Source organism: Lynx rufus, unplaced genomic scaffold, assembly GCF_022079265.1.
Source record: "Lynx rufus isolate CCGP_SWC_20201006 ecotype Redwood Valley unplaced genomic scaffold, mLynRuf1.p SCAF_7, whole genome shotgun sequence".
Lineage (NCBI taxonomy): Eukaryota > Metazoa > Chordata > Mammalia > Carnivora > Felidae > Lynx > Lynx rufus.
Genome location: NW_025814889.1, coordinates 54,518,287 through 54,539,022, shown reverse-complemented (window position 1 = coordinate 54,539,022; position 20,736 = coordinate 54,518,287). Strand labels below are relative to the sequence as shown.

At 42.2% G+C, this 20,736-nt stretch overlaps 1 protein-coding gene across 3 annotated transcripts in view; it reads left to right on the top strand.

Moving 5' to 3' along the window:
- Positions 1 to 2,364: 2,364 nt before the first annotated feature.
- LOC124501493 (cationic amino acid transporter 3-like) overlaps positions 2,365 to 20,736 on the top strand; it is a 214,991-nt gene continuing 196,619 nt past the window's right edge. Inside the window, exons 1-2 of one of the 3 annotated variants that reach the window (XM_047065720.1) lie at positions 2,365 to 2,507; positions 13,976 to 16,284. In XM_047065720.1, the coding sequence (XP_046921676.1) occupies positions 14,162 to 15,925 (1,764 nt within the window). In that variant the 5' untranslated portion in view covers positions 2,365 to 2,507; positions 13,976 to 14,161 and the 3' untranslated portion in view covers positions 15,926 to 16,284. Of the gene's footprint in view, positions 2,508 to 13,975; positions 16,285 to 20,736 lie in introns of those variants that run through there. The other 2 variants (XR_006959771.1, XR_006959773.1) reach the window with 2 other exon arrangements.

Below are 20,736 nucleotides of genomic sequence, written 5' to 3'. Positions count from 1 at the left end.
TCCCAGATGTGCTTTCTCAAAGCAGTCCTAGTCACTGTCCACCAATGGCCTCTCCGCTGCCCCTCACCCACGTCTCCCCTTCCCTGCCAACTCTGCTCAATTGGCAACTCTCAGGTGGCTCAGGGCACCACAGTGGGCATCTCCATAGCACCTGAGGGGACCCCGCCAGCCTTGGCTCTCACTGTGGATGCCCTCCTGCCTCTGGAGGTTGTAGCCATCTGGAACTCCTTTGCGGAAAGGGTGCACATGTAGGGCCCCTTTCTCTTTGTCTTCTTCTCCCAGACAGATGCAATCCAGGCTTGGGCGACCATTGAGGTTGGGTCTACAAGGCCAAGGGTGCAGAGACAGCAGCCTGGGGTTGTGGGTATGGACACAAGTGGGGGCTTCAGAGCTGTTGTGTCCACTGTGGAGGCAGTGGTCAGGCCGGGGCACCACAGGAAAGGCAAGAGTGATGGCGGAAGACTCCTTGGCAGCATCGAGAAATGGCAACAAGTCCACCTGGAAGGGGTTGGCCACCAAAGGTGGTGCATGGATACAGATCCAGGCTGAGGACCCCTGGTAGCCTGTGGGAGGGAGGGAAGGAAGGTGCCTGGACCAGTTTTTTCATTACCTGCTAATTGTATGGAGGCCCTGGCATTCCCCATACCACCACCCCCTGCCACCTACTCTCTACCCAGCAGGTAGTGAATAGCACAGGGAGAATGGGAAAGATTGCCTTGGGACTAGATGCAAGGAAAGGGAGACTCTTCCCCTGCACCTTCCCTTCTTCCCCTCCAGCAGATGCACATCTGGGAAAAATTTCAGCTTGAAGCAGGGGAAGACATCCTAGGACTGTTGGAATAGATGCAAATCAAACACATACATGCCCCTCCCCTACTGTTCTGTCATGACAGCCATCCTTCCAGTTCCTGCCTATCTCCTTTGCCTCTAGGAATTCTGGCTCCATAGTCTTGGCTGGGCCTCTCATCCACTACCCAGCATAGTACCTGGAACAAAGGAGGTGCTCAGTTAGTGCCCTTGTCGCATACCTACTGGAGATGTGTTAGGGCAGGGTCAATGTAATTTGTAGGTTTTCCTCAGTTGGAAGTTCTTCCTTACAAATGGAACAATTCTTTCTGTTCCAATTTCAATGTGCTGTCTTAGTATAGGTAGTAAATACTCTGTCCCTTTAGGGACCTGCCACTGCCCTTCTCTCCCCTCCCTGAAACTACACCCAAGTCTTTAAGGAACCTACTTTCGGGTTTAGAGGACTCTCAGCACTATCAAGAAGCAGCAGTGGTGCCTGTTTCCCTGAGGTACAAGGCTTCTTGGGACTATCACTTGTGCATTCATCCCTTTGTCTCTAAGTACCTTCTTTGTCTCTGAGAGTCTTGCCTCTGTTTGAAGATTAATGTTCTGGGAATAAGGAGGAACCTTTCTTTGGTCATTGTTCAGGGTCTTAGAACCCTATGTTTTGAATGTCTAGAGCATGAAGCTCTGTACCCTGGGACTATATCTTTGTCCTTACTTCCTCTAGCACAATGCTCAATGCATACTCAGTTAGAATGTGCTATAAACACTGAATGGCTGTATCAGTAAATCCTTTGTGGTGAAGCTCAAGCCAGTTCCCTTTTAGTTTTATTTCTGGAATGATGGGAAACTAGGGTGAGTGGGTGGATATGGATGGCATGGATGGGAGTGTTTGAGGAACCTATGGATAGGAGTGTTTGACGAACATAATAGGAGATCCTGTGAGAGGTGGCTGGTGGAGGAGGGGTGCTTCTATCCTGTTTAAAAGACTGCTGAGTGGACTCTAACTGGATCTTGGACTGGCTTCCCAATTACCACAGGCTTGGCTCCAACTGGCTCTCCACAATCTCCTCCTGCAAACCACCACTTCCTCCATATGCAGGACTCTGTGAAGGTTGTTTATTTCTAAATTCACATCTGGCTGTCACAGTCTGCAACAAAGTCCCATTTAAGCCCTCAGTCCACCTCCTCACCTGTGCAGGGCCCCACTAGTCTTCCATTGCCCACCTCCGGATTTCCTCCCAGATTCCAGTTAAGGAATCTCCTTTACCCTTTCCCACCCTTCCCAGGCCCTGGCCTCTCCAAATCCTTACCTCCCCAAGGGCCCAGCCTCCTTAGAGCCCTGCCTCCACAGAGGCCCCACCTCCCCAGTGCCTGACATCTCCAGGGCCACGACTCCCCGACTCCCCATGGGCACAGCTGCACTTAACTCCCAAGCCTGACTCTACTTGGCCAAGTTCTTACCTTTCCCTGGGTTTGACTTGCACTTTCTCATCAGGTCTTTCTCGTCTGAGGTAGGAAAATTCCATTGGTAAGTGACTTTTTTGTGTTTATACAGTTGGCAAAAAAACTGAGACGGAGCCAGAGAGGAAGAAAGCTGACCTTGGAGTACTGCTGGCTGTCTATGCCCTGTGGGTTTGAGCAGAAAGTATTTCATGGCTGCACTGTGGACTGAAGGGGCAGACCAGAAGCCTTTCAAATTTGGGAAGGGCAAACAGGTTTGTTGGGGTCAGAGTGATTTGGAAGCCTACACTCTGTTCTCTTCCAGACCAAAAATGTTCTCATCTCTGTTGAGGAAAATATGAGGGAAGGTTATTCTTTGGTGTTTCCTCTCCAGAGTCCTTCCCACTTCTTTGCCCTGCTCTCCTTCTTGGCCTTTCCTTTATGACCTGGTGCAGGGCTTGCTTTATCAGTTTTGTCTTTCCCACTGAGCCAAGGACATATTATCCTTAGACATGTTCTTTAAATGAATGAAGATTCTTCCACCTGGCTCTGCTGCCTCCTTCATGCTTTGCCACACTTTCTCACAGGAGATTCTGAAAGTCTCTGTATCATATCTTTTTAGGGAAGGCATTGGAATGGACTTTGTAGACTAGCAGGTCTAGTTTGATAAAGTGGTCTATCATCAAGAGGGAGTACTTCTTCCTCCATGCTTAAGGAGCTAAATATCTATTTTTTTTAAATTGCTGAGCATATCTCACTGCCTCTCTTATCTAAGTCAGAAAGGTGGTAGGGATTGATTATAAGCCAGGGCAGGCTGTAGGAGACTAGATTATCAAGTTCCACTGGGGTGTGGCTGCCTAGTGATCTTTAAAACTGTATGAAGGCTCATCTGAGTTCCCAAGCATATTGTTATGAACCAGTGCTAAATAAACCTTGAAACTGAAGGCTCTGTTTTTTTTTCTTTTGGAATCTATGAATTTTATATTCATGATACGCATATTAATGAATAAGGATTGGAAGAGAAGTTGAAAATAGGTCTGACTTACTGGGTCTCCAAGAGGCAGTTTGTTCTTATCACAAAACCTATTTGCAACTCCTCAAGGCCCTTGGAGTCTTAAACTGTTCTCTACCCTCCCCCACCCCCCAATGTCATGTATACTGTGGGCAGTACTCCAACACCAGAATCCCAGACAACACTTATCTATGCATAAAGCCTGTTTTATGGATTAAATGTGGCAAATATTGATTCCTAGGTTGTCTTTCTTTTACCTTCTAGAATTTATTGGGCAACTTTTCTCCATTATCAATGGGTACGTGGTAAGTGCTTCCAGAAGGCAGATTCATTTTAACCTTAGTTTAAGCAAAATCATGTGTAGAGGCAAATATCCTTCACCAAGTATATTGCAAATTGATGACTATTATTTTTGGATTTTAGTTTTTGGTTTATCCTCTTCCTTTTTTTTTTCTTTTTTCATCACAGAAATCACAAAGCAGATTGGAGTTTAGAAAAAACTAGGGAAGAGGGATAAAGATTATCCCTTAAGGCTGGTGGCTGTCACTCTGTTGTACATTATGTTTCCTGACCTGGGGTGAGGCAGATGGATCTTGGCAGAGAAGTCATACTGATCTATATTTGGATAAGAACTCAGGACTCTGAGACATGATACAACTTAAATATGACCCAGATGATCTGGTGTTTTCCCTACAACAAAACAAAACAACTTTCCAACGGAGCTGGTGGTAGTGTGGAGCAGATACCTAGGGTTATAAGAAGAACCAAGCACACTCTGGTGAGAGAGGACAGAGAGAAAGACAGCTGAGTCCTTACGTGAAAGGAGAGAACACATTTAAAGATATGAAGAAAGATATGAAGAGAGATAGTCAGCCTTTCCAAAGCCACCTTGTGTGCAGTATATTACTGAGGGTGAATATTGGGAGGAGGTACATGGAAGAAGGAGCCATAGGCTCTGACCACTCAAAACTGCTAGTCTGAAAGTGGAGCCAGAGTGTAGTGATGTATTGGACACTGTATGGATTTCTAGATTCTCTTCTTACAAGGAAAGCAAGGATTGGGGGGGGCAAAATATAGCTATTTAACAAGGCTTCTTGATAAAAATGAGTGTGTATCAGGGCTCATTGTAAACAATGGCCATCCTATGTTACAATTGTAGTTTGGAAAATAAGGTGGACAGGAATATGGATTTCCTTCTAATACTTTCTCCTGAGGACTTTTATTAGGTATCAACAGGATTCAGGGTTGAGGAAAAGGAAGTAGAAAATCACAAGAAGTAGAGAAGAAATTGATTTTCACTGTTGACATCAATATATCATATCATTTTCTAATCCCTTATTGCACACCCTTCCTGGCTTTCCCCTGGTCTCCTTAGGATTCTTGTTTGGAAAATCTCGTTCTGATTATTCCTGGTATCTCATCTAGTTTCTGAAAACCTCTAGAAGCAGAGGCTCAGTATTTTCTAATTTGTCAAGATGATCATCTTGTTTTGGTGGGATAGAGAAATGTTAAGAATTTCCAAAACTGTGGGGAACCTGGGTGTCTCAGTCAGTTAAGCATCCAACTCTTGGTTTCGACTCAGGTCCTGATCTCATGGTTTTGTGAGTTTGAGCCCTGCATTGGACACTGCGCTAGCAGTGTGGAGCCTGCTCATTATTTTCTCTCTCCCGATGTCTCTCTCTGCCCCTCACCTGCTCGTGCTGTCTCTGTGTCTCTCAAAGAAAATATATAAATAAAAAAAAGAATTTCCAAAACTAGATTCTGCCTGAAACTAGCCTATATGAGTGAAAACATGAGTGATTAATGTTGCATTTAATGCAGTTATCCCACAGGGACTAAGAAAGGGTGTCTTGTTCACAACTACCCCAGAAAGATTACTAGAGAATGTAGAGTCTATACAGTCTGTAGAGAAGGTCTGGCTATCTGATTGTGTACCCAAATAATTATTCAATGGTACTAGTGTTGTGTCTTCATGTACCAGGGACCCCATGGGTATTGTGGGAATGAAGCAAAGATTATTTGGTCTACATCTAAATAGATTTTAGTCTACATTTGGGTAGAGGAATTTGGTCTACATACAATTGGTGTGGAGTGTCTTAGTCTGCATCAGGATGGGTTTTCACTGACTTGAAATTCATACTTTTCCTGACTGGGATGTCATTTGAGAAGTGTAGTGCTGGGAGTGTTAGGGTAGGTAGGTGAGTTAGAAGAGGTGGCTGAGTTTCCTCTTTATCTAATGAGCAGACCATTCGAAAGCTTCCATGCCTTCGAGCTCAAATCTTGGTTGTACCTATTAATATTTTACTTGGACTTCAGTTCTCGTGTCAGATCTCTGACATAGCCAAACTGGGCCATAGAGCCTGGGGTACTTCCTTGGCCGTGGCCAAGTAACTCTTTGTATCTCAGATATCAGCTGGGAAAGGAAAGTCAAGCTGAAGGCATCATGAGGCAAAAACTCTGTCCCTGGGCTCCACCTTACCATCTACAACTCCTACCATATTCCTTAACTGGGTATTGTCTAAGGGCAAAATTCTAGGCCAGTGAGTTATGCCACTGGACATTAGTGAGAGGACAGCAGGGGGCAAGGAGAGCATACTGGATAGATAAGATACCTATCTGTAGGTTGCCAAGAGAATCTTCTGGAAGGAAGCTCATGTTGAACAGGGTTTGGAAAGAGTGTGTTCTGGACACAGAGGGACAGCCTGTGTGAGGGCTGATGTTAATGCTAGCATGATGTGCATGCATGAAGAAAGAATTGTCCTGTTGAAGCAGGAGGCACAGAAAAGTTTAATTGGAGTAAGTGATAGAAGAACAGTGAAAAGAAAGACGTAGAAGTACGATCTTAGAAGTTTGGACTTAATAGAGAATAGAAAACTATACATCTGGAGAGAGAGAGAGAGTACGTGTCGTGTGTGTGTGTGTGTGTGTGTGTGTGTGTCTTTTTAAGACATGAGGAAAGTGTCATTTTCCATAAAGAGGGTAGAGAGCACTCATACTTCAGTAATCTGGTGCAATGTAGTGATCAGTAAGAAGGTGATTTGGGGCTTTATTCTGCTTCAAGGGCAATATTTTATGATGGCTGCTGGGTGAATGTGAGTGAGAGCTGAGAGAATCTCGTTATTCAAGGTACCAATATGGACAAGGAGGGTGGACCAGGGAGTATGGCAGGAGGCTGGCCCTGGATGTACACTATTTGCAAACCATAAAAACCTACTAGATCGAGGTCTAGTGTGGACAAGGTGCTAAGTGCACCTTGTGACTTCATGTCAACTGAATTGAATTGAGGGCTAAGTTTGTGATCCCCAAATATCTGAAACCAATGAGTTCAGCTGGAATTTCTCACTTCCAATTTTTTATGGAATTTCCCTGAATAAAAAAGTCAGGATCCTTAGATGCTTTGTCAATCCTCTTGTTTCTAGACATATTTGGGGTTTTCTTCCTTCTTAAACTAAAATAGAAAGGCAACCGTTTATCTTCTGTGTTGATCTTCCTATACTAACAGCATGTTCAGAATGTCTACTACTCTTTATTTCAAGTCCATATTCATTTATAAGTTTAAAAAAATAATGAAGAGATCCAAAAATAGACAGAGGTGTGTAGTAATGCCTGATATGCAGTGGTCTTTGTTCTTATTTCCATGGATGATTAATAAATACTAACAATATTCTAGGTGCCATGAGCTCTGAGCTGCTCACAGACATGGGTAACAATGGGGAACACTCATGCCCATATATAATATATATATAATACTAGGGCAGTCTCTAGTTTTCAACCACAATCAAGCCGGAATGATCACTCTGACATAGCTGAAGTCCTTTTATCAGCATCTCTCTGCCATTTTAGCTCTGGAAAGGATTAATCACATTTTGGATTGACTAGTGAGCTGACATTTTTATGGTACTGGTTCTTCTGGGTTTTGCCATTCTCTGGTGAACATTCTCAATCTGCTCGTGATTGGAAGCCAAGTCTGGGGAGCAAATGGCCAAGTGAACTAGGAAGCTTAAAAAGATGTTTTGTTAAACCATCCTGCTTAAACTGGCACCATCTGCCTTCCTACCCTCATCTGTTCCAGTCAGGGCTGTCGTCATTTGTGGCAGATGTTCTGTGGCGGTGTGTACCAGCAGCATTTGGAAACCTAGAGTGAGACTGAGGTTTGGGAAGCCCAAACTGGAGATTTTTATGTTGTCAGGGAAATTGCAACCATCTTCCTGCCTTTAGGCTACCATTTTAGAAAATGTCTGCTCCCCATCCCCATCTTCCTTTACACAATGAGAATCAAGGTTTCATTTTCTTCTTTAGCAGACCCTACCTGCACCGAAGATAGTTTTTTTTCTCAATAATTAAGTATTGACCGGGGTGCCTGGGTGGTTCAGTGGGTTAAGCATCTGAGTCTTGTTTTGGCTCTAATCATGATCTCATGGTTTGTGAGTTCAAGTCCTGCATTGACTCTGTACTAACCTTGAGTAGCCTTCTTGGGATTGTCTCGCTCTCTCCTTCTCTCTCTTTCTCTCAAAATAAATTAATAAACTTAAAAAAATAAAAAAAAGAATGAGGTAGTGACTAGAAAATATTTGGAATGGAATGATGAAAGGAGTCTCAGAAGGGGACTTTTATATTTGGCATCTATAAATCTACTGTCCTATATTTCTACTAAAAGCCAGGCAAAAGGAGATGGGCTAATGTTGTGAGCAGAAATTATAGTTAGCTGTAAAATCATATCTGGGAACTATTGAAATAGCTATGGTGATGCTTTGGAATCTTTCTTGGCAGCTAAAAAGATAGTCTGGAGACATTTTGGCCCTATATTAGGTTTGGATTTTAGCAAGACCTGGCCACATATCACTTTCAGATTTAATGATCTCAGTACCTCCATTTCTGGCCCATCAGTATATATTCGGGAGGAAAGGGAAGACATTAGCAGAAGGTGACCTTGGCACAAATAAAAGAACCGGCTCAAATACTGCTTGGATAGCTATGCTGTACAGTCTTCACTCTTTGTGGAGGTAGGGTGCTGCAGTAGAAAGAACATGGTTTCTGAAGTAACAAAAACCCAATTTTAAATTCCAGCTTTTCTTTGTGCTGACTAAACGAGCTTGGGAAAGTTGTCTAACCTCTCAGTCAGTAAAGTGGAATAAAAATACTTTTTTATTGGACTGTTATGGGGGTTAAATGAAATAACATGTACATTACTTTTAGCTTAACAAATCTCATTCTCCTTCACCACACTCTTTATGTATCCCTAGGTCTTGCATATACCTCGTACCCCTATTTGCCAGATACAATTTTTTCTCTGCCTTCAGCTTCTGCACATGTTCCCAAATGCCTCTATGGTTGAATTCTATGGCCTTGGTTTACTAGTGATCCCACAAAATGATAATAAGAGTATGGAATTTTTATAACTTTATTAACATGAGCCAAGGTTGTGTTTCTTTTCAGGTATTTTTGCTTGTTGACAATTTTGGTGTAAATCAAAGATAAATTAATTTTACCTGCACCCACTCTTCTAATCTAAAGTTCCTGATCTGGTACTAGGTCATTCTCAGTGGGGTTTTGTTCCAGCCAAAAGTGATGGCAAGCTTGTTTATAAAGGGCATTCAGGGAAGGGGAATTCATAACATTTACTAGTGGAACACTCTACTTTTCCTCCTACATTTTTTAGTTGGAAAAATATACAACCTACAGCAAATTGCAAGGATAGTACAATTAACACTCTTTTAGCTTTCACCAAGATTGAGCAATTGTTAATATTTTCCCACATTTGCTTGCTCTGTCCAATGTATGTGCGTGTGTATGAAATATGATCCATATTCAACATTTACTAATTGTCCAATTTTTTATACTAAAATGTTTCTCCCTGATCCAAATGCAGTCCAGTGATCTACACTGCATTTAATTGTCATGTCTCTTTATTCTCCTTTAATCTGCAACAGTTCCTCAGACTGTCATTCCTGACATTGACAGTTTTAAACAGCACAGGTCATTTGTTTTCTAGAAAGTCAAATTCCTGTAGAAAGTTGTTTTGTAGACTGATCTTTTTTTATATTTTTTATTTATTGAGAGAGAGAGAGAGAGAGAGAGAGAGGATGAGTGGGGGAGGGGCAGAGAGAGGGGGGAGATAGAATCCCAAGCAGGCTCCCTGCTATAAGCAGCAGAGCCTGACATAGGGCTCAATGTCACAAACCATGAGGCAATGACCTGAGTCAAAATCAAGAGTGGGATGCTTAACTAACTGAGCCACCCAGGTGCCCCTATAGACTGATCACTTTTATCATTAGATTCAGGTTACACATGTTGGGCAGGAATATGACATAAGAACATTGTGAAAGACAATGAGTGCCATGTAAGAAGGGAACATGTCTTTTTCCTCACCATTGTTTTTTGTAGCACCAAGCACTAGGACTGGCCTTTAGAAGGTGTTTGGGGCAGTGTCTGGGTCACTCAGTCAGGTAAGCATCAACTCTTGGTTTTGACTCAGGTCATGAACTCATGGTTTGTGAGTTTGAGCCCTGCCTCAGGCTCTGTGCTAACACCATGGAGCCTGCTTGGGATTCTCTCTGCCCTCCCCAACTCGCTCTCATGAGCTTGCTCTTGTGTTCTCTCTCTCTCTCTCTCTCTCTCTCTCCCTCTCTCTCTCTCTCTCCCTCTCTCTCAAAACTCTTAAAAAAATAGAAGATGCTTAATATTTATTGAATGAATGAATATTTAAGACTTTCACTGTCACTTTGCTACTTGAGGAGAGGAGGAAGAGCAGCCTTCTCCTATATCCTAGTTCCATTTTAATTATACATGTTTGAAGGCTTAAAGGTAACCCAGGAAACAAAAGGACATTATAGTATAATTCCACTTATATGAGGTACCTAGCCTAGTCAAGTTTATAGAGACAAAAAGTAGAATGGTGGTGTGCAGGGTCTGTTCAGAGGGGAGAATGGGGAGTTACTGTTAAATGGGTGCAGAGTTTGACCTGAGGAAGTTGAACAAGTTCTAGACCTGATGGTGATGATGGTTGCACAACAGTGTGAAGGTGAAGCTGTCTTGGATCCCCATTTTATAATCACAACACCCCCTCTGAATACATCCTAACCTTTTCTTGCTTCCCTTTTCTCTATAGCACTGATTGCAAATCCAACACAATCTATATTCATATTACTTATTTGCTCATTGTTTGCTTCCTACTGCAAGATATATGCAACATGAATGGAGGGATATTTGTGTTTTCCTTCGCTTAATGTGCATTGCTCAATAAATGGGATCAGTATATTTGTTGAATGAATAAAAGAAGGACTATGAACACAAACTACTAGAGAAGGCACAAACAGAAAGAGAAAATGGGAAGATTCCATTTTTCATTCGGATTTGTTAACTAATTTCTTCTACCTTTGGATATGAGACTCAGACCCAGTGTCATAGTAGTTTGTCCTGTTTACCTTTTCATATGTATTCTGACCTGTTTCCACTGTGGAAGTGTTGGTGTACACATGCACCACACTCACTATTATTTAAAGCTCCCACTCTGAACTCAGAGCTTCTACACTTGTATTCCTGACTGCCCCCTACTTCATTCCAGGTCTGCTGAGTTAGAAGTTTGGAAACTCTGGGGAAGCTCAACTATCCAAAAAACTTTATACTTGTTGGGGCGCCATTGGCTCCAGAGTTTTCATTGTCTTGATATTGAAGAAGGCCGAGAGAATTTATATACTTTGGGAACAGGAAGGAGCTGTGCTTGGATACAGAGGGATTGATATAATCCCTGGAGATGCTTCATTTAAATTCCATTTCTCTGAAACTCTGAGAACTTGAAAATAATTATTTAACAGCCTCATTAGGTTTCCTCCGAGGCAGGGTTAGGAGACCAGAATGGTTAGGAGGCCAGTGACTACAGAAAAATGAGTGGGAAGAGAAAGAAACAGAGGCTGAGAGGCAGCTGGGTCGGTGATAAATACTGTGGTACTTTGTAGGCCATTGTAAATGCAGACTTTGGCTCAAATCCTGAATAAAAAGGAAACCAGTGGAATGTTTTGAGCAAATGATCTGACATTCTTAATAGATACATATATATGTATACATATATATGTATACATATATATGTATATCCTTGACAAATATACTCATTTTGGCAGGTTTTAAAATGAACATAAATGGCATTGTGCTATACACTTCATATAGATAGATATATATGATATAATAGATACATATATATGTATACATATATATGTATACATATATATGTATATCCTTGACAAATATACTCATTTTGGCAGGTTTTAAAATGAACATAAATGGCATTGTGCTATACACTTCATCGTTCTATTACTTTTCCCACTTAACATTGTTTCTTAGATCTACCCATGTTTCTTCCTGTAAATCTACTTTATTATTCTGAGTGCTGTGCAGTACTTAATTGTGCATATATGACACATTTTACTTCTATATCCCTCTAGTAACAGACTCTGGCATAGCTTCCAACTTCCTGCTACCACAAATAGTCCTGTGATGAATATGCTCATAAGGACCTCCTTATGAATTCAGGAGTTTCCTTGGAGTGTTCACCTTGTAGAGGGATTGTGGGGTGAGAGGGTGTGTGCATTCTTAATTCCACTAAGACTGTGCTTCAGAATGGTGACCCCAGTTACACTCCCACCAGGAGTGTGTGATAGTTTGTATCTTCTCATCCAATTCTCACATTGGTTCAGTAGGAGAAGTCAAGTAAGTTTCCTTGTAGATGCGGAAACTGAGGGTTAGAGAGATTAAGCAAATTACCCTAGTTTATGCAGTCAAGCAGAAGAACCAGGGCTCAAATCCAAAATTTCTGACATAATGTTTATTGCTCACACCACTGTAGTACCCATCACTACCTCTTCCAGAAATAAGATGAGACATCTGCAGGTAAAGATACTATTGTCATTTTTGTTGTTGTAGTTGTGATTGTTGTTGTTGTTGTTGTTTTTGAGCCTTGCATTTTCAATGTGTGGTCTAACTCAGTAACCCTAGGCCCCACAAGTATTTAGCACCAAGGAATAAGGCTAGAGAAATAATCACGGATCAGATGATGAAGGGAAGGAAGGACTAGGAAGGAAGGGCAGTGGGGCATCAGTGAAGGGTCTGAAGCCTGGCATTGGTGGGGGCGGGGGGTGGGTACATCAATTACATTCATAGAGCAGAAAATATTCCATGAATTAAGAAGTTATTCTCCTTATCTATCTTGCATGCTGGTTAGTAAATCATAACATTGGAACTGGTGGGTGGCAAATAAGGAGTCTAGATGGATTTGTAAACAGAAGGTCTGAACTGTAACCCAAGGGTTCCTTTTGATCATCTTCAGAGAAGACTTTTCAATTTTAACTTGACCTTTCTCTCTTTAGAAGCCTCTGACATTCCTTAAAATTCTTTCAAAACTAAAGCCCGAATATGGAGGAGAGCATGGGCTATGTGAATTTTTTCCCTCTGTTCTCCAGAGCCTTTTTCAGGGCATTGTTGTCAATTGTTCATCCAAAGCTTTGTTTTTCTTGTGGAGCTGATCATATGAACAGCAGCAAGGGAGTAGGGGAAAAGAAGAACCACATGCAGGGTTCATTCATTAAGAATGTATATTTGTTATATTCAGACCATGGTATGAATGAGTTAAAAATAACTCTTTGTGAAAAATTAGTATGGAGTTCCAAGTGAGTATTTTAATACAAGCTCATAAAGCAGGGCAGCTTGCTGCTCTCCCGGTCTCCAGGCTGCTGGAAGCTGACATCACAGATGGTGCAGGGTGTTTATTGAGCACAGGGTAGCCAGTGAGGAGACTGTCTGCAGAAGTGAGCTTATCTTCTCTCCTAGAAGTCAGAGAGGAGGAGACAGAAGGAATTGTTTTGATTGTGAGCTACTTCTTTCCTCTCTACACATCACACTTTCACAATTGTAGACATACAACCGTAGTGAACTTTTGCCTGCTTGCTATGGGTAAAGTTTAAGGTCAGAATGCATGCACACACACACACACACACACACACACACAAAGGCTGTTCTGGCTCTTCTCCCTTCTTAGTAATGGGCCTTTGGTTGAATGCTGCACCTATTTCTCTAGTGTTTTCTTATCAGACAGCCTGTTCTTCTTCTTCTTGCAGGTAGTTATGAAGGCCTTGCCTCTTTCTCCCTCTTCCTCCCTTTTTGCAGTGTCCTGTGGGCCTCAGTGTATAAAGGGAAGGGTTGGACTGTACTTTCTTTGCCATCAGTACAACTAAACAGTTGATGCAGAATGAGGAGAAAGGGAACCAAAGTGACATCCAAACTTGCTAGCTGATTTCGGGGCTAAGAGTTTAAAGACCAGGAGGCCAAATTTGTATTTTAAATTCAGATGATATTTTTAAAAATGGTTCTGTAATTGCAACAAGGTCCACTAGTGTATAATTAATGTGTCATAACTCGAACTCAAGCACCATGCAAACATCCCACGTGTGGATTATTGCACATTATATGCATTCCTTCTTGTGTCTTACAGCTTAATTAGTACATGAAGCTACATCAGTTAGGGGAACCCAAATGGGAATATATCATGTGGTGTGTAAAAAGGGAGAATGTTGGGAGGTATTCAACCCTTTTTTCTGGGAGGAGAAAGCAGGCTTGATTTTTCTATGATGTCTTTTGTGTCAGTTTCTGTGATATTTGTGCTGCAACAAGTGACATGGGATTTCTGAGCTTTGGTCGGTTGGTTGAACACCTTTGTTCAGTAAATATTTATTGTTTTTCTAGGCTTTAAGGAGGGATAGCACATAGAAGAAAAAATATGAAGCAGTAGCTGTGAAGCCTGAGCAATGGAACCTGGAAGCCCCAACCCAACTCAGTTTAACTCAGCCTCACCAAACCTGATTCCAGACTCATGGCACCTGAACTTGCTACAGCTCTCTGATCCCAGAATCCTCTTCAATTCCAGCTAGAATGCTGTGTCTGGCACTTCGCAGATTTGGTCAAAAGCTGGTACGCAGACATATGCTGGAGGAATATGCGGCCGATATGGGCCCTGACAGAAGACTGACCACCCTAGATTTAGTGGCCCTGGGTGTGAGCTGCACAGTGGGTGTAGGTATATATATCCTGGCTGGTGAGGTTGCTAGAGATAAAGCAGGACCATCCATCGTGATCTGCTTGTTGGTGGCCGGCCTATCTTCTGTGTTGTCTGGGCTGTGCTATGCAGAGTTTGGTGTCCAGGTTTCCTATTCTGGCTCGTCATATCTCTACAGCTATGTCACTCTAGGTGAACTCTGGGCTTTCATCACTGGCTGGAACCTCATCATCTTCTTTGTTGCTCATACAGCCACTGTGGCCCGGGCTTGGACCTTAGCTTTCGACAATCTGCTTGGGAACCAGATATCTCAGACCCTGCATGAGAGCATCTCACCAAATGTTCCCCAGGTCCTTGGAGAAATTCTAGGATTCATTGTTGTGGGCCTTGTGTTGTTGCTCATGGAATTGTTGATTCTGAGGAGTAGTTGGATTTTCCTGGTTTCCAAAGTGGTCATATTGGTGAAACTTTTGACCCTCAGTTTTGTCATCATTGCTGGCTTCATTAAGGGGGACCTGCACAACTGGAAGCTCACAGAAGAGGACTATGTAAAGGCTGGACTCAATGACACCTCAAGCTTAGGCCCTCTGGGCTATGGAGGATTTGTGCCTTTTGGCTTCAAGGGGATTCTCCGTGGAGCAGCTACCTGTTTCTATGCATTTATAGGTTTCACTATTATTGTTACCAGAGTAGAAGAAGCCCGAAATCCCCAGTATTCTGTCCCCATGGGCATTGTTATTTCACTGTTTATCTGCTTTTTGATGTATTTTGGTGTCTCTACAGCACTTACACTTATGGTGCCTTACTACCAGCTCCAACCTGGGAGCACCTTGCCTGAGGCATTTCTCCATGTTGGCTGGACCCATGCCTGCTATGTTGTAACTTTTGGATTCCTCTGTAGTCTTTCCATCAGCATCTTTGGCTTTATGTTCCCCATACGTAATCTGATATACATGATGACACAGGATGGGCTCCTGTTCCCTGTCCTTGCCAGGATCCAAACTGGCACAGACACCCCCATCGTAGCCACTGTGATCTTGAGCATTATTGCAGCCATCATGGCCTTCTTCTTTAGACTCACTGATCTTGTGGACCTCATGTCAGTTGGGGCCCTGCTAGCTTACTCTTTGCTGGCTACTTGTGTTCTCATCATCAGGTATCAGCCTCAGAGGAGGACTGGAGGAAATGAAGCAGAGGTGCAGGAGGAGAATGGACCTGCAGCAGAGAAGCTGACTCTACAGGGACTACTTTTTCCAGGCAGCCCCACCCCCACTCCACTCTCTGGCCAGGTTGTCTATGTTTGCTCCTCACTGCTTGTTCTGCTGCTCACTCTTCTTTGCCTGGTGCTGGCCCAGTGGCCAGTTCTGCTTTCTGGAGACCCACTGTGGATTTCAGTGGTTGTGGTGCTCCTGGTGCTCATCATTGGGATCACTGGGGTCATCTGGAGACAGCCACAGAGCTCCAGTCACCTTCACTTTAAGGTCCCTGCTCTGCCTCTCCTCCCACTACTGACCATCTTTATGAATGTTTGCCTTATGATGCAGATGACAGCTGACACCTGGGCCCTGTTTGGTGTCTGGATGCTGATTGGGTTTGCTATCTACTTCAGCTATGGGATCCAGCACAGCCTGGTCAATTAATCCCACTTCAATTAAGGTCAGAAGTGTACACCTTGAAGTCATTAGTGCCAGTACAGATTTGGCTTGGCATCATCACATGTGAGTGCAGTCAGGTCCCCCTGCATAATATGGAGAGTACTCTTGAGCACATGGAAAGCTGGGCCTCATGGCCCATGAGCACATGGAATGGTGGTAGGGGAAAGAGCTCTGTGTGTATTGTGTAGTGAAGAATGTGTCTTCTCCTCCTATTTTTTTCTTTTTTTTTACTTGTGTACTTTTCAATTGTGTCTGTACTGCATACTGACTTTAAACAAGTTATTATTAAAAGAAACTAGAAAAAATGTTTTTGTTTTCTTTGGGTAAATATCCAATAGCAGAAATACTGGATCATATGGTAGTTCTACATTTAATTTTCTGAGGAATTTCCATACTGATTTCTATAATGACAGCAACAATTTACATTCCCACCAACAGTACATGAGGGTTCCTTTTTCTCCACATCCACACTAACACATGTTATTTCTTGTTTATTTTTATTTTAGCCATTCTGACAGGTGTAAAGTGATATCTCATTGTAGTTCTAATTTATACTCCCTGATGATTTGTGATGCTGAGCATTTTCATGTGTCTGTTTGTCATCTAGTATCTCTTCTTTGGAAAATATTTATTTAGGTTCTCTGTCTACTTTTTAATGGATTATTTGGCCTTTTGGTTTTGAGTTGTGTAAGTTCTTTATATATTTTAGATATTAACCCCTTATTAGATATATCATGTGTCCTGTGGCTAATTTGGTTTTGGATAAAAGAAGAAACCCAAGAAAAAAAGTGAAAGGGACTGAGCTGGGAATGCTCAGTGCTGTCTCTTTAACTCACTAAAGTCACAGTGAAGGGGGTGGAGAAAGGCAAGGAATAGTCCTTTGCTTAGTGGTGCTCAAACTTCAGTGGGTGTCACCTCACCTGGAGGGCTTGTGGAAACACAGATTGCTGGGCCCAGCCTCCAGCTTTTGGAATTCAGTAGGTCTAGGTGGGACCCAGAACTTGTACTTCTAAGGAGTTCCCAGGTGTTGTTGATACTGCTGGTCCAGGGACCACGCACAGAAAACCAAAGATCCAGCTGAAGCCCTTCCACATATAAAGATGAAGTGAGAGAAACCAAGGTACCCTTTGAACACTTACCTTCATTTAATGAAATAATCAGATTAAAATACCATCACTAATCCTTTCACAATGGAGAAATCATAGTGAATAATTGCATAATGTTTATGTTATCAAATCACCACCACAATGTACATGTTAAATACCTAACAATTTTATATATCAGTTATAAATCAATAAAGCTGAAATTAAAAAAAAAAAAAGAAATACCACAGGTATCTGTGTATCTTTGTTTTCTGTATATTGTTCCTGATTTTAGATGACAGGTAAGGAGTGTTTCTTGTTCACACCCCCAGAGCATCCAGCTGGGACCAGGCACATAAGCAGCATTAATAAATTCATGTTAAATTGAATCGAGTCTTACACATTTCCTTGGTACAGAAAATTCTCCTTCCTTTCAGGCTAGCACTGTGCTATTCCTTTAACTATCTTCAGAAAGACTTCCTTAACAAAGTATTTCTCTCCATGCTGAACTTTAAAACAGTATCTGGAACTGTACCCAGGAATGTCTAGTTTTGCCTTTGTGTGACTATGTCTGAGTTCTCATGACTATCCTGTCTGTTCCATCAGAGTAGAATCTTGCTCAGGGCAAGGAGTAGGTTTTTCCCTTCCTGTAGACCCAATAGTGAAGAACAAGATTGTTTATTCAAAGAGGAACAGAGAAAATACAGCCCTGGGGCAGAAGAATGCTTGACATAACTCTGCCCGGTCCTGCTCCATTCATTCCCATGGGATGTGGGGAGAGGATGTAAAACTAATAGAAGTCTCAGCCAGTTCTACCTGACTCCAAGGACTCCCTGAAGATGAGACTGGTTCTGCCATGGGCACAAAAGGCATCTTTCTTGAAGCAGTTTTACAGTTGGCATAGAAGGGCCAGTGGCTTTCTATTGTATTTATGTATGGGGCCTGCTCTGGTCAGGAGGGATAGAAAGCTACTTTCTTACTTGTAGAATTTCTCATCTTCCCAACAGGGAGTAGATGACTGCCTGATAGAGGCAGGATTACTCATATACTTACTAAATGCTTTAGATCTTTTTTTGAGAGACTGGTGCAAAAATCTCATGAGAGAATCTAAGATGCTTTGGGGAGAGAGATTGTACACCTCAAACTGGGGAGAAGAACAAACTGAAATATGAGGCATTAGTGATTAGATAGGTAGTGAGGCATCATTACTTTGGAAGGGAAAGTACAAGTAGAAACTGAAAAAGGTGTATTGGTCAAGAGGATGCACATGGAGGAATTTGGGAAACAGGGATAAGTAAGTTATAAAAGAAATGGGACAGTATTCTGAGCTACACGGACCTTTAAGACATGAAAGAATAAGACTCTTGTGAGGGATCTGTGTTTCCACACTTCAGGGGAATTTATGAGCCAGGTTTACACTGTGTATTGTGTCATGGAGTGAGATTAATCAGGAAGGGATAAGGCATGATTCTCATTGCCATCTGGAGGACAAAAGACAGACGGAAGTGGATAAACTCTTTGTGGAAGATAGTTGTAGCAACTGCTACAGTCATGTAGATCCTGGTCTTCAAAATATGGTCCATGGACGAATAATGTGTGTGTCACCTGGGAGCTTGTTATAAATGCAGAATCTCAGGCCCGACCCAGACCTACTGAATCAGAATCTGCATTTTTAACAGGCTCCCAGATGATGTCTATGCTCTTTCAGGTTTGAGAAGCACTGGCCTTAGATGATTGATGACAGATGTCTGGTCTCAGATGAGCACTATGGAAGGTCTGAAAACTTTGGAATTGGGAGCACAAGAGGAGGGACCTAGACTGAGAAAATTGAATTTGGGGAAGAAGGAAAAGTGTGGGCCTTGGTTGCCCTCCTGTCCCCAGGCCTTCCACACTAATCATTGTGCCAGGGTTTGGCACTCTGCCCACTTTGAGAAAATGCCTGCTGTGCCCATGCTGGAGTCTGCCTGGCCTTCAGGGCTCCTCTGGGGTAAGAATTGGTGGGTCAGGACCGCTGCCAATTCTGTTTCCCCTACTTCATATGGCCTGAAAAGGACTGGGGAGATCATAGTAGTCATGATCCGCCTCAGGGTTGTACTGTACCTTCATCAAATGAGTGATAACTTAATGACTATAATTGAGGAGGCCATGGAGGTTGGAGGATTGAAATAGGAGTTAACTATCCTGGTAATTAGTGTACTTCTATTAAAACTTTAAGAGAGTACCAATGAATGACTCCATGAGGGGTTATGCTCTGGTAGGGACTAAATTAAAGATTTTAGGGATCTTTTGATGATTTTTAACCAGTTAATAACAAACTATATGAGACCTATAATTACAGAGACCCAGACCAATAGGCAATGCAACAATGTTCCCAGGTGTGCATTTCAGAATTGTCTTAAGCTTTTGAGAGTTTGTGTACCTCATTCCCAATCAGAATCAGTTATAAAGAGAGGCCAATATTTTAAGGAAAACAGATTGACATTGGACATAAGGAAGAATTTCTGAGGTTACAGGGTGACCAGGGAAGATGGGAGGGAGTAGGCTCTCTGGCCATGCACATGGCTGTCTCACTTGGGTTTGGGATGTCTCAGATGATCTCCTTCCCAGAAATAGGGAAGTGTACAAAATGAATTCTCAAAATCTTTTTTATCCCAAGAATTCTCCGGTCAACTTTTTTTTTTTAAATTTTGTTTATGTTTTATTTATTTTTGAGATCAAGAGAGACAGAGCATGAGCAGGGCAGGGGCAGAGAGAGAGGGGAAGACACAGAATCTGAAATAGTCTGCAGGCTCTGAGGTGTCAGCACAGAGCCTGACGTGGGGCTCAAACACACAGACTGTGAGATCATGACCTGAGCCGAAGTTGGACGCTCAACCGACTGAGCCACTCAGGTGTCCCTCCAGTCAACTTCTTAAATGAAAGACTGGTGTAACTGTGTAGTTTATGTAAGGTGGTATAGCATGGGAATAATAAAAGAAGAAAAAAAAAAGCAATCTTATTAAAGCATTGAAATCTGCTAAAAATTGTAAAACAGAGCTTGGATTTTGGATAATAAGTTACATGTTATGGCTCAAATAAAAGTATTAGGTTTTCATATGCTCCTCTCCATGTGTTTACCTTGTCTCATTTATGAGATTTAAAAACCTCACAGGGAAAAGAAAATCTCTTTTATGTATTACTTCTTTACATATCCAATACCCACAACGTGATGATGAAAATATGGCTATCATTTCCTGACTACTATGCCCTATACTTGTTCCAAACACTTTACATAATAACCTATTTAATACAAAAGTTAAATGAGTTGAGTCCCATTATGCTCATTTTTTTTAAAGTTTAAAGTAACGCTGAGAGAAATGCAAAGTGCAATGAAGCAATTTCTGGAAAGTGAATAGTGTAGCTAGGATTTACACCAAGTTGGAGGAAACCTCATACCACTAGTCCCTGACCTATACTCTGCACTGAGTAGCAGCTCAAAAGGAGATATGTGATCACTGAAACTTGATGGCATAGAGATAATTGAAAGACAGTGGATAGTTCCAAACAGTGAATGATGAAAAAACAATTTCTATTTGCTTTGTGGCCTGTAGTTAGAGAGACACTTCATGTCACATGCAAGCTTATAGTCACACATTCTCTCATTCACCTTTACTGTGCCCCATCCTGTAATCAGGAGTTGGAAAAGGGGAGAGGCTGGGTGTATTATACTCATAA